This window comes from Panulirus ornatus, chromosome 47 (genome assembly GCF_036320965.1).
Source record: "Panulirus ornatus isolate Po-2019 chromosome 47, ASM3632096v1, whole genome shotgun sequence".
Classification (NCBI taxonomy): domain Eukaryota; kingdom Metazoa; phylum Arthropoda; class Malacostraca; order Decapoda; family Palinuridae; genus Panulirus; species Panulirus ornatus.
This window is the reverse complement of record NC_092270.1, coordinates 8025283-8037978: the sequence shown is the minus strand read 5'-3', so window position 1 is coordinate 8037978 and position 12696 is coordinate 8025283. Positions and strand designations below refer to the sequence as shown.

The window sequence follows — 12696 nt, the reverse complement described above, 5'->3', positions numbered from 1 at the left end:
TCTGGAAGTCCCTCAGGGTGGCCATGGCAACAGAGTCTATTACAAGTGAACTCCAGTTGTAGTGCCACTTCTTAGCCTCTAAGTGCCTCACCCTTAGCAGGCCACTGGCAGAGGGCAACTCTAGCACAGTGTTTACAGAGGTTCCTACCTACTGTTCCTACCAACTACCACTACCTAATGTATCTACCTAATACTACTATTTATTGCTCCTAACATTTTGCCAAAAGGCAGGGATAGCACAGCATTCGCCACAGGAAAATCTAGTTATGAAGAACGTGTTAACTGTGACAAGGAGAGCCTATGTATGTGGACAGAATGCCAGCAATCTATATGTGGGTGAGGCAGAAAGAAAAGACAGCTACCTGGGTCAGAGGAGTGCAACTTGACAACAACTGAAGTGCTGGCTCACTACACAGCCATCACTAACCCTCCTGATACCTAGGTGGGTAGGACTGGTAATATACACCTCCCTCATCGTTGGCTGCCCACAAACCACTATCTACAATTGAATATAGGGTCAGAATGATGAGCAACCGAAAAAATTAATTTTACTGGTCTCCCTCACTTATAACAAGGGTTATGTTCCTTAAAGATATTAGTACAAGTAATTGCAGGTTTATATGATAAAAACAGGGTTCCATTCCCAGCCAATGTCAGTCACTAACTGATGAAACTTCAATGACTAGTTTTCATGGATACAATTGTAACAGTTTTACAAAATATTACATATATTGATCAAGCTATAGTGTTACTAATAGTAATAATAATGAATAAAACATCATGAACAATGAGGCTAGGAATGGTTAGAAAAGAACCCATGAGCACCTTCATTAAATGGCAGGTTGGGTAAAGTTATTCTTGATAATCTACACTCTACATCACCTCCCTTTTTAGCATACCCTGCTCCACTTTCCGACATCATTTCTCTTCCTCCATCTAAACCTCTCGATTCATATCGTACACCACTTATCTTGATACAAGCTTCATACCAATTCCCCTCAATCCATACCTAGCACTACCTCCCAAGATCCACAACCCTCACCTCTCTTGATCTGCAACTCGCACCTCCCTTGATCCACACATTAAACCTCAATCTGCACCCCACACCTCTCGATATGCACTCAACACCTCCAATGAACCACATCCAACACCTCTCTTGATCTGTACCCCTCCCAACCTCTCTCTCTTGCGCCACACCTCTTCAGTCTATAACCAAGACCTCCCCTTGATCCACAACCCACACCTCGCATCACCATACACAGCTCTCTTGATCCACAATCTGCATTCCACACCTCCCTTGATCAACAATCTGCATTCCACACCTCCCTTGACCCACACCCTACATGCCATTTGATGCACACCTCAGATAATCCACACAGACCTCTTGATCTACACCCTATACCACCCTTGATCCACATACCACATATCTTAATCTGCACCCTACACCTCCCTTGATCCACATTCCACGCCTCTCTTGATCTGCACCCCACATATCCCTTGATCTGTACCCTGCAGTTCTTGATCTGCATCCCACACCTCCCTTGTTCCATACAACACAACTCGCGATCCACATGTCACACAGCATCGAATCCAAACATCACATCACATAATCGACATCCAAGAACACCTTTCTTGATCGACAATCCATACCTCTGGATCCTCAAACCATACCACTTTCTGATCCAGTCAACTCCACCTCCTCATCTACAACCCATAACATCTTAATCTATAACCCAATCCACCTATTGTATCGACAGCCTACACCACCTGTTTAGACCAACACTCCTACACCGACTGACTCACACCACTTGGTCAAAACCATCCCCCTCTTGACCCACACTTCATACTATTCTTCTTAACCAAACGCCACGCAAAATATTCTTGCTCCACATATCCCACATCTCTTAATCCACACTCCTCACCAACTGTCATCATCTTCCTTTGGAAATTTTAACAATTCCTGTTATATTTCTCGTGTCTCCCCTGATGATGTGATTATTACACGGATGTGCACTTGGGAACTTATCGTGTTTCATTTTCCCCGTGGACTCATAGGAATATAATATATATATATATATATATATATATATATATATATATATATATATATATATATATATTATCCCTGGGGATAGGGGAGAAAGGATACTTCCCACGTATTCCCTGCGTGTCGTAGAAGGCGACTAAAAGGGGAGGGAGCGGGGGGCTGGAAATCCTCCCCTCTCATTTTTTTTCTAATTTTCCAAAAGAAGGAACAGAGAAGTGGGCCAGGTGAGGATATTCCCTCAAAGGCCCAGTCCTCTGTTCTTAACGCTACCTCGCTAACGCGGGAAATGGCGAATAGTTTGAAAGAATATATATATATATATATATATATATATATATATATATATATATATATATATATATATATATATACACACACACACACACACACACAACGGAAGCAAAACATTTATAAAGGAAGACCATCAAGTGGGAGAAATTCAGGAAGCAAAATATATCCGCCAGGGTAGTGAAAGTACTTCCTCTGGTTAAAGCGAATAAAAGGCACAGATTCGCCGTCTCCCGGACGGGGTTATATGAGTTTACAGCAGAAGAGAAAAAATTGTACATAAAGACTTGCTGGATGGATTTTGTGAACTACTATAGTCATACAACGGCTAACTGGTTCATTCCCACGTTGCAACGTATGATATTCAACCACTGGTAGCATTTAACCAAACGTCTTGAAGAAATTCATATCCATTCCTTTACCCGGTTAACACGCGACGGAGACTGAAGGACCAATAAGGGGATCCAGACATGTCAAACACACACTTTACATGAACCAACTTCCTTCCCAGCGACACGTACCTCCATTTTCCTCTCGCTCATGCTGTCTGGCCGTATCTCTGCTTGCTATATGAACTGGTGTCATGTTACGTGTCATGCCCTAGTACCCAAGAGTACAGTTCTGACGGACGTGTACACCTGGGTGAAGAACAACTCAAATTTCGCACTTTTCGTTGTTAGAACATTTCAGCAACCGTTCAGGCTCGTCATAAATGGTAATTCAACCATAAAATCGGTCAAATGTTTAGGTTGACAATTGATTTAAATAATACATCCATTACACGGTATGGTAAAGAAAAGAAGGGAATTCCTGTGTACTCTGACAAACGGTTTCTGTCTCGAAATGGCGAGGCTAAGTGAGGATATTCCTTCTAAAAGCTCAGTTCTGTTCCTTAAGCTACCTCGCTAACGCGGGAAATGGCGATTAAGTATAAATCATATATATATATATATATATATATATATATATATATATATATATATCGCCATTTCCTGTGTTAGTTTCTTCAACAAACAAGTTTATGTTCTCTACTGATTCCTCCAAGCATAGTTGGGCAACTCCACACTTACTTTCACTGTGCCTATTCTTCGCGTCGTCCTATATGCCTCAACGCATTAAACACGGTAAAAAAAAAAATGTCTTTGTTCCCCATTAAATTATGGGCATGAAAACAAATGTTCTTTCTTAATGGAGTAATATTCATTCTTAACCTCCGTGTCTAATTCACTTATTTCAGAGCCTACATTTTGGCTTGTATGTCTATCTCCAGGCATGATGCCAACAAAATGGTATCTTGTGCATTAAAACTGCTCTTTTATATAGTTTCCTGCGAGGAATACAAAACAATAAAGGTTAACTGGCATGATTAACATTTTCAAATAGGTACGTCACTTTATTACAGTATCGCCTGTTACCGAGCTGTGTGTCAATGTGTGTGCGTGTTTCATTAAAGAAAACGTTTAGGGTAAACTATAGAGATCTTATAATGGTACAATTTCAACGGTATTTACAAATGCCATTCAAACCAATAGAAACTGTCTTGAATGAAAGATCCTTTGTTTGTGATTAAAAGTGACCATCTTAACCTACATATTTCAATACTGTACGCAATTTGTGGAACATTATGCACCACAAAAACACATTTGTATGAGCATATATATTCCCGTATTAAACCTTCCCCATTCTTGAAATGACCAAATGATTACACTATCAAACGAAGGATGCGTCTTCATTACCTTAATTTTACTTGAATCTGAATAATAGAGTGGGCGAGATCTTCATTTTCACATTTATGTGATCCTTATTACAGAATCAAATGACATTTTAGTACATGTGCCGTAATAAATCCCACTCACCTTGTACAATCTGCAAGTGCACAATGCAAATTTCTTCATACACTCGTCAAAATACCATAGCAGCTTCGTGATGTGAAAGTTAATGCCGTAAAAAATTATATATATATATATATATATATATATATATATATATATATATATATATATACAATGGAGACGATATGCTTCACGTCACTGTAACGACATCCAATCACAGATCTTCCCAAAGAAAGAACTAGATGCAAAATTTCACCTTTGAGGACCGGTAAAAACCGTGTAGAGATGGGCCTCGACTTCCTGTCAGATCACGGGAGCTGTAGAAGCCATTCAGAGCCAGGGAGGTTGTTTACGACAACCACCGACTGCCATCTTTCTCAAGCTTTTACTATTGAGAAACATTTCTTTTCTCCTCTCCTTTACAGACATTACTTTTTAGTAATCTACATTGAATAAAGACTTGAATTCGTCAAATTTCAAAACCACAGCAGCTCAAAGCCGTACTCTCCCGCACACACAACGCGATAGCCCGGATCACAACGGTAGATCACTACTTCTTTCTCTTGCTCCTTAAACGAACGGAAACCGCGAATGATCTCCCTTGGCTGAACGTTACTCCCAATTTCCCTCTTACAACTTCCTGCCCAAGCCATTTCCTAATGCATCGACCCAACCTGTTGTTACATACGACTTTAACGACCGCGGGCGGGGGGGTAAGGTAGGCAAGCGAGCGAGCCTTACCACCCAACCATTCCTTTTGAACAATCGTTTCCATCCACAATCACACCCCTGGTCTGGCTGCCACTTGTTACATCCTGGTTCCACCGACATAAAAAGGATATTTCTAATACACTGCATTTTCATGTCACAATTGCCATTGCTTTACACGATTCCGAAAGCCAAACGTCTTTAACCATACGCCAACTGACGAAACCTTCGCATAATGCATCATCGCTTCGAGCTAACAATATTTTTTTTCTCTTCTTCATTTTCATGAGCCCAATTATCTCGTCACATCTCTCTAGAAAAAATAAATATATATATACCGTCCATGGTGTCCAGTTAAGCCAATTTCATTTCTCATCTCTGTATAATAATGGCGCTTTCTGCTATTAGGCTTGCAGCAGTCCGCCCGCTTTCTCCCTCAGCCACACAGCAGCAGATCCAGGTTAATGTCTGTCTCTCAGGCAAGTATGGCTGGCAAAGCTGTGATCTGAAGACGTGCCATACCCGCCGCCAGCCACATCGTACACAGCAAATCTAACCCCTGAACGTGATGCCTACGTTAGCGAGGACGAGAACAAACACCAGCACACACACACACACACACACACACACACACACACTAATCATGTTCTTCATCGAGTCATAACGGGTTAATAACATTATCATTAGCAGTTAATGATGATTACCTGATGTGAACGCTGGCATCTGAATTTCTTTTTTTTATTTATTGTACAGCTTTTGTGGGATTCCCGCAACTTTACCTAATGGATGGTCCACGCATTTACTTGGGCATTTTAAAAGCCAAAACTTGGCTTTACCGACCACCTAATTCGTCCTCGCAACCGCACGACGGCTCATGTAAAGAGGCGAGAGTTTATCATTCATACCGGAAAACTGCTCTAAACAAGGCGAGAGTGGTTGAGAAACGAACGCCAAATGGTGGTCTAAGTCGTTTGAAATCATTCTCGTGTTTCTGATCCTCCTCTAAATAGTGTCAGTTATGTAGTGAACGAGTGCCCCCATGGCGGCTCCGCACACCAAACCCTTCCCTCGCGGGAGACAATACAGAGCGTTACCTCGTATGACCAACGAATACAGAGCGTTACCTCGTATGACCAATGAACAATACAGAGCGTTACCTCGTATGACCAACGAACAATACAGAGCGTTACCTCGTATGACCAATGAATACAGAACGTTACCTCGTATGACCAATGAACAATACAGAGCGTTACCTCGTATGACCAATGAACAATACAGAGCGTTACCTCGTATGACCAATGAACAATACAGAGCGTTACCTCGTATGACCAATGAACAATACAGAGCGTTACCTCGTATGACCGATGAACAATACAGAGCGTTACCTCGTATGACCAATGAACAATACAGAGCGTTACCTCGTATGACCAATGAACAATACAGAGTTACCTCGTACAGCCAATGAACAATACAGAGCGTTACCTCGCATGACCAATGAACAATACAGAGCGTTACCTAACATGACCAATGAACAATACAGAGGGTTACCTCGCATGACCAATGAACAATACAGAGCGTTACCTCGTATGACCAATGAACAATACAGAGCGTTACCTCGTATGACCAATGAACAATACAGAGTTACCTCGTACAGCCAATGAACAATACAGAGCGTTACCTCGCATGACCAATGAACAATACAGAGCGTTACCTCGTATGACCAATGAACAACACAGAGCGTTACCTCGTACAGCCAATGAACAATACAGAGCGTTACCTCGTACAGCCAATGAACAATACAGAACGTTACCTCGTACAGCCAATGAACAATACAAAGCGTTACCTCGTATGACCAATGAACAATACAGAGTGTTACCTCGCATTACCAAGTATTACCAATGAACTATACAAAGCGTTACCTCGCTTTAACAGAGCAATACAGAGCGTTACCTCGCATGACCAATGAACAATACAGAGCGTTACCTCGCACTACCCATGAATACAGCGTTACCTCGAACAGCCAGTGAACAATACAGAGCGTTACCTCATACAGCCAATGAACACTACAGAGCGTTACCTCGCAATACCAATGAAAATGTGCTATTACTTTGATCTGCATGTGCGTGTTAGTTCTTACAAATGACTGTCATTTCTTATCTAAAGGCAACAGGTTTAAGGTCTTAACGTCATCTCTTTGAAATAAAGCATTCATTTCCATCATTCTCATCATTTCCTTAATCTCAAATGTGCTGCAGCCATTCACAATCCTGCTGCTGACAGAAGGTATAGCCACGAATTCAAAGACATATCAAAAGCAGTGTGTATTGCGCTACCTCTAACGCGGGAAACAGCGACAAAGCAAAATAAATAAATAAAAGATATCAAAAGCTGGGGTAAAAAAAAACCAAAACAAATATTGCTGCGCAATTTAAGGTAAATCTACTACTACACCAAACTAACGATTCTCATAAAAGTGTTTGTTGAGTTAAACTGATAAAAGACATTAATGCATTCTAATCCTCCCCTCTCGTTTTTTTTTTTTTTAATTTTCCAAAAGAAGGAACAGAGAATTGGGCCAGGTGAGGGTATTCCCTCAAGGCCCAGTCCTCTGTTCTCAACGCTACCTCGCTAATGCGGGAAATGGCGAATAGTTTGAAAGAAAGAAAGAAAATATATTTACCAAACGTGTCGTTGTTAATCATCCACCATGGTAAAAAAAAAAAAAATAAAAGGTACGAAAACAGAATAAATCATTCGAGTTCAAAAGGGGGTAAATTTCGGTTTCGTCGTTAATGGACGAAAAGGAGTTATGAACAGGAGCCACTTAAGAACACAGCCATGAAGCTCCACATGCCCCAATATGCTTGAGTAATATGTTCATTTCAAATGTTCATTTCAATGTAATTAATCATGTTTGCATGGTGGTTTTATTCATCTTGCGTTGCCTTCAGAGTAACAAAAAAAAAAAAAAAAACTACACCAGGCGGAAAAGTAATTTGGTGGAAAGAAAAAAGTATAAAACCCCATAGCCAGAGATGGCACTTGATTCACTAATGCGTCTAGTTAACTTCCAGTGAAAAGTATCAAACTCTCCAAATCAAACTTGAATGTTAAACCAAAGAATGTAGGTTAACAGCCCTTACACAAGGGGTTTATGATACTACAAGTGGGAAAAACTGATCAAAGTACACCACTGTGTACCCGCTAACAACCATTACAACCCACACAGTTATCGAACATCCAATTGGGGTACAATAGTCTAACACCTTAATTGGTTTTCCTACATTAAATACGTAGGATTGTGTGTATGAGTTATACTTACAACATCCCTTACTTAACTGTCATAGGTTGATGCAATAAGTATACACCAATTTTCAAACAATTTCGTGGTTATTACATGTCATACCGACTGCTGTAAGGTGGTCGGCTGGGAATTCACGTTTCCCAATCATCGAGGCATTCTGTTGTATTGCCATATCCCTAAATCCCCTCCCCGATGTGTCCTGACTTAGTCTAACCTTCGACAAACTTATCATGACCGTGGCTGAGTCTGTAACGTAACTATTAAAAACGACACAAAACATGGCGCCGTCAGGAGCAACTTTTAAACCCGGCTTGCCTCCCGAAAATGAACCCTCCTACTCTACTATACTCACAGTTGTTACTTCTGGTAGGCTCAGAATATATTCTGAGGACGGGTGATGAATGATCCAGTAAGGAAATAAGCGCACTTATCAAGACAAACTTTTGAAGAGCTGATCGTCCAACCAACACGTCTCCTCCCTTCGGCTGTACTCCACGAGTGAGGCTCTAATGGAGGGGTGAGGGCCCTTGACCGGAATAGCTAATTCAATATTACGTCTAGTTCATATATTTTGTTATAAAATTACTACAGAAATACATAGTAATAATCATTTGATTTAACCACATTTTATATTGTAGGTTACATAAATGAGCACCCAAAAATAAAGATAGAAATGCCACAACCATTTTTTTAGGAAAATAGATTCTGCCAAGGTATTATGAAACAATTTCATCGTTAATATAAGGGTTCCTTTTTATAATTGCTAGTTTAAATAAGTATATCTTACAATTACAAATTTATAATATTCCTTTAAAGTAAGAAATGATAGGATACTAAATTTTTTTCTTCATTAAGAGCAAAAATTAAAAGCATCTTTCAAATGACTTGGGGGGGTGGTTGTCCGGCCGGAGTATCAGCCACATTCGTTCACTCGTTAGAAGCGCCTCTATAACACATAATAACCAAATAAACTCACCAATATCAGACAATACACAAACAACTGAGTCTATATAAGAAAATACTAAAATAGATTGATTCTAATACCACTTGAAGTGCTTTTAATGTGGCCCGTACCTTAAGACGTAAGCATCGATAGATTATTATACCCTCGCATTAAACCTTAATATCTATCTATCTATCTATCTATCTATCTATATATATATATATATATATATATATATATATATATATATATATATATATATATAATTTCCTCTAATGATACACAATTCAACTTGGTATAACAATTTAACAATGTTAATAGATTTTAAAGTTGTTATCCTCTGTATCTCCAGGGGTGAGGCTAGAGGCAAGCGAGGTGTATGTTATCATAAATATGATTACGAAGGATTTCTTTTATATCGCCACTACAGGCGGGAGTCCCATGATATTATCATACATACTCCACCCGTAGTGGTGGAGGAAGTGCTGCGCTACATTCAGTATCTGGGAGAGTTGGACTTCAGAGGTTTAAGAAATTGTTTGACGGAGACTCTGTATCCTCTCTCTCTCTCTCTCTCTCTCTTTCTCTCTCTCTCTCTCGCTGGCTTCAGCTGATACAAACCTCACCCAATGTGACTTTCCTTTCGCTCGTTGGGGTAACCACATGCAGGTGAAGTCCGGTAACACCAGGGTCAGAATTGACGTCACCATTGTAAATATTACTTAACTTATATTTCATAAATAATAATTCACTTTTAATGCACCCAACATGTATTTCTTTTACCATATTTTCCCAAAATCTAGTGTCAAATCTCAACGTAGACAAACACACACACACACAGATGGAATTTTTTAAAATTTTGGGAGAAAAATAAGAAAATTTCGTAGAAAGAAACATTTATTGGTATCTTATGTAAAATATACAAGGTATATACAATGGTCAACATTCACACGTAACAACTAAAATTAACATGTCAGTGTGTTTAGAGAGAGTGGGAGGATATATATATATATATATATATATATATATATATATATATATATATATATATATATATATATATATGAGATGTTAAATGGGGAAATCAGCGACCAGAACACTTTTGCAATATAGTACATCTTTTCCTATAAATGATGAGCCTTACAATGCCTTGCAGGGTGTTCGCGTCGCTGACAACCTCGCATAGTCACAAGGGGATACGATATTTCATCTTTGGTGATATAAGGGATTCAAATCCCCCATCCGGATGGTGATATAAGGGATCGAAATCCATTATGTGAATGGTGATATAAGGGAGTCAAATCCACCATCCGGATGATGATATAAGGGATTGAAATCCATTATGTGGATGGTGATATAAGGGATTCAAGTCCATCATCCGGATGGTGATATAAGGGATCCAAATCCATCATCCGAATGGCGATATAAGGGATCCACGTCCACCATCCGAATGGCGATATAAGGGATCCACGTCCACCATCCGAATGGCGACATAAGGGATCCAAATCCACCATCCGGATGGTGATATAAAGGATTCAAATCCATCATCCGGTCCGGAGGGAGGGAATTGAATGCTATCGCGTAGAGAAAATATACATTCCCCTTTGGTATCATAATAAAAAAAAAGAGGGTAGGATTCAATACCTTATTCATATGAATATAAGGCACTGAAATCTCATGTTCCTGAAATCGTGTATCAATTTTTTTTTTTTTGTTGAAATAGTACATGCTCTATACAGCTACTCAAATTTTACATCTAATTCTATTATTCTTTAAATAACAACTTATGCTAATAGAATACTGAGAGATAAATGACTCAGTACAGTTATTGACACAGTATGCGTGAAGTACAGACCAGCGTCTGTAACATAGCACAAAAAAAAAAAAATAGTATTCAAACAAAAAAATCTGAAAAAACTTCATTAATATATATATATATTTTTTTTTCTTTCCGAAAGAGACGAAAGCCATGGACAAAAAATGTTACAACATATACACACATTCCAATTTCTCGTGTATGTAAATTATTCATCTTTTTTTTTTTTACGATTCTTTTCTTTTATCTTCACACTACCTAAGGAAGCGTCTCGTCTGCTTGACTTGGGGTGGCACGGGGAGGGAATGGAAGGGAAGAGGGAGGGAGGGAGGCAGGAGGGAAGAGGAGAGGAGGGATGTGTAATGGGAGTAATAAGAGTAACTGTACATATTTAGTACATTTGCGTACACAACGTTAGTTTAAAAAAAAAAAAAATGAGTCACATATGGCTAAAAACAAGTTAGAAAAAAAAAAAAAAGGGAGAGGTGGGGTAGGGGAAGAAGAGGAGGGGCTATATGTGGATGGGACTGGCAAGGGAAAGAAAAGGGGGGAAATTTTACGCAGGAAATATAATAGGGATAATTATTAATGGAACGGAAGATAAAACACGGTTAAAATGATGTTAGGAGACGTGTGTCAATATGTGGGGAAGGAGGGGCGGGCGTGTCCGGACAATATATATATATATATATATATATATATATATATATATATATATATATATATATATATATATGTATATATATATATATATATATATATATATATATATATATATATATATATATATATATATAAACTCTGGACGGATGGGTATTGGCTTCATTCTGCAACAGGTGATGTATATGTGTTGGTGTTTACAATCATATTAGCAGGAATGATATATAAATAATACAAAATACCTTTTTTTTTCCCTCCATTCTCAGTTTACTGGAGGCGTTTGAGCTACTACGTAAAAGTCACCGGTTTGGCTTGACGCTGTCCCTCACCGTAATATTGCCTTAAGACATAATATTGCTGAAGTGTGTCAAGTGTGAGGGAGGGGGGGAAGAAAGGGGTTAATTGCACCAGCTGTTTATTTTGGGAGGAGGAGAAGGAGGAGGAGGAAGAGAGATCAGCTGCTCAGTACTGGAGAACGAGGCAGCTGAGGATGGGCTTGGCCTGGCCCGGGTGCTTCCGCGACTTCGAAGGGCGCGGAGCGGCACCGGACGGTGCTTGAAGACACGTGTGATTGGCTACATGATGAAGGCGCTGGGAAGCACGCGATTTGGCTGAGGTACTGCAGGGGGTGGTGGTGGTGAGCCAGGGAACACGGCTCCCTACACACACTCCGCCGTCGGGCATCGCACTGTGGACGAAATGGAAGCAAAAAATCAGGGTACGAAAAATACATCTTAGCATTTCACAATCTCAACCTAAGAACAAAACAAGAAAGAATTATAATCATGGTTTCTACACGATCACTTCAACTGATGACTGGTATCATGCAGGTATGGCTGCCTTCATCCCTTACATATCAGTAACGATGTGATTACATAGTTCATCACATAAATAGTCATCTCCGAACATAATAGACTTAGCGATCTGGTTCCTGAACACGAGCGAACATCATCTCACATTCATTACCGACGACTATGACGGTAAAATGAACCATATTCTGTAGATTAAGAGTGTCAGGCTGAAGTCTTATTATGAGTACATATAACACGACCGGGATGGCTTTGATCTATGTGAAAGGCTTCAGTGCTTATCCAAGCC

At 39.6% G+C, this 12696-nt stretch overlaps 2 protein-coding genes across 3 annotated transcripts in view; both read right to left on the bottom strand.

Annotated features, from left to right (window-relative positions):
- Positions 1 to 8574, bottom strand: part of LOC139763503 (glyceraldehyde-3-phosphate dehydrogenase) — a 44497-nt gene extending 35923 nt beyond the window's left edge. Inside the window, exon 1 of the mRNA XM_071689636.1 lies at positions 8532 to 8574. The gene's annotated coding sequence lies outside the window, so the exon portion shown is untranslated. The remainder of the gene's footprint in view (positions 1 to 8531) is intronic.
- Positions 8575 to 10001: 1427 nt separating this feature from the next.
- LOC139763502 (uncharacterized) overlaps positions 10002 to 12696 on the bottom strand; it is a 182565-nt gene continuing 179870 nt past the window's right edge. For both annotated transcript variants that reach the window (XM_071689633.1, XM_071689632.1), the window contains one exon: positions 10002 to 12286. In XM_071689633.1, the coding sequence (XP_071545734.1) occupies positions 12258 to 12286 (29 nt within the window). In that variant the 3' untranslated portion in view covers positions 10002 to 12257. The remainder of the gene's footprint in view (positions 12287 to 12696) is intronic.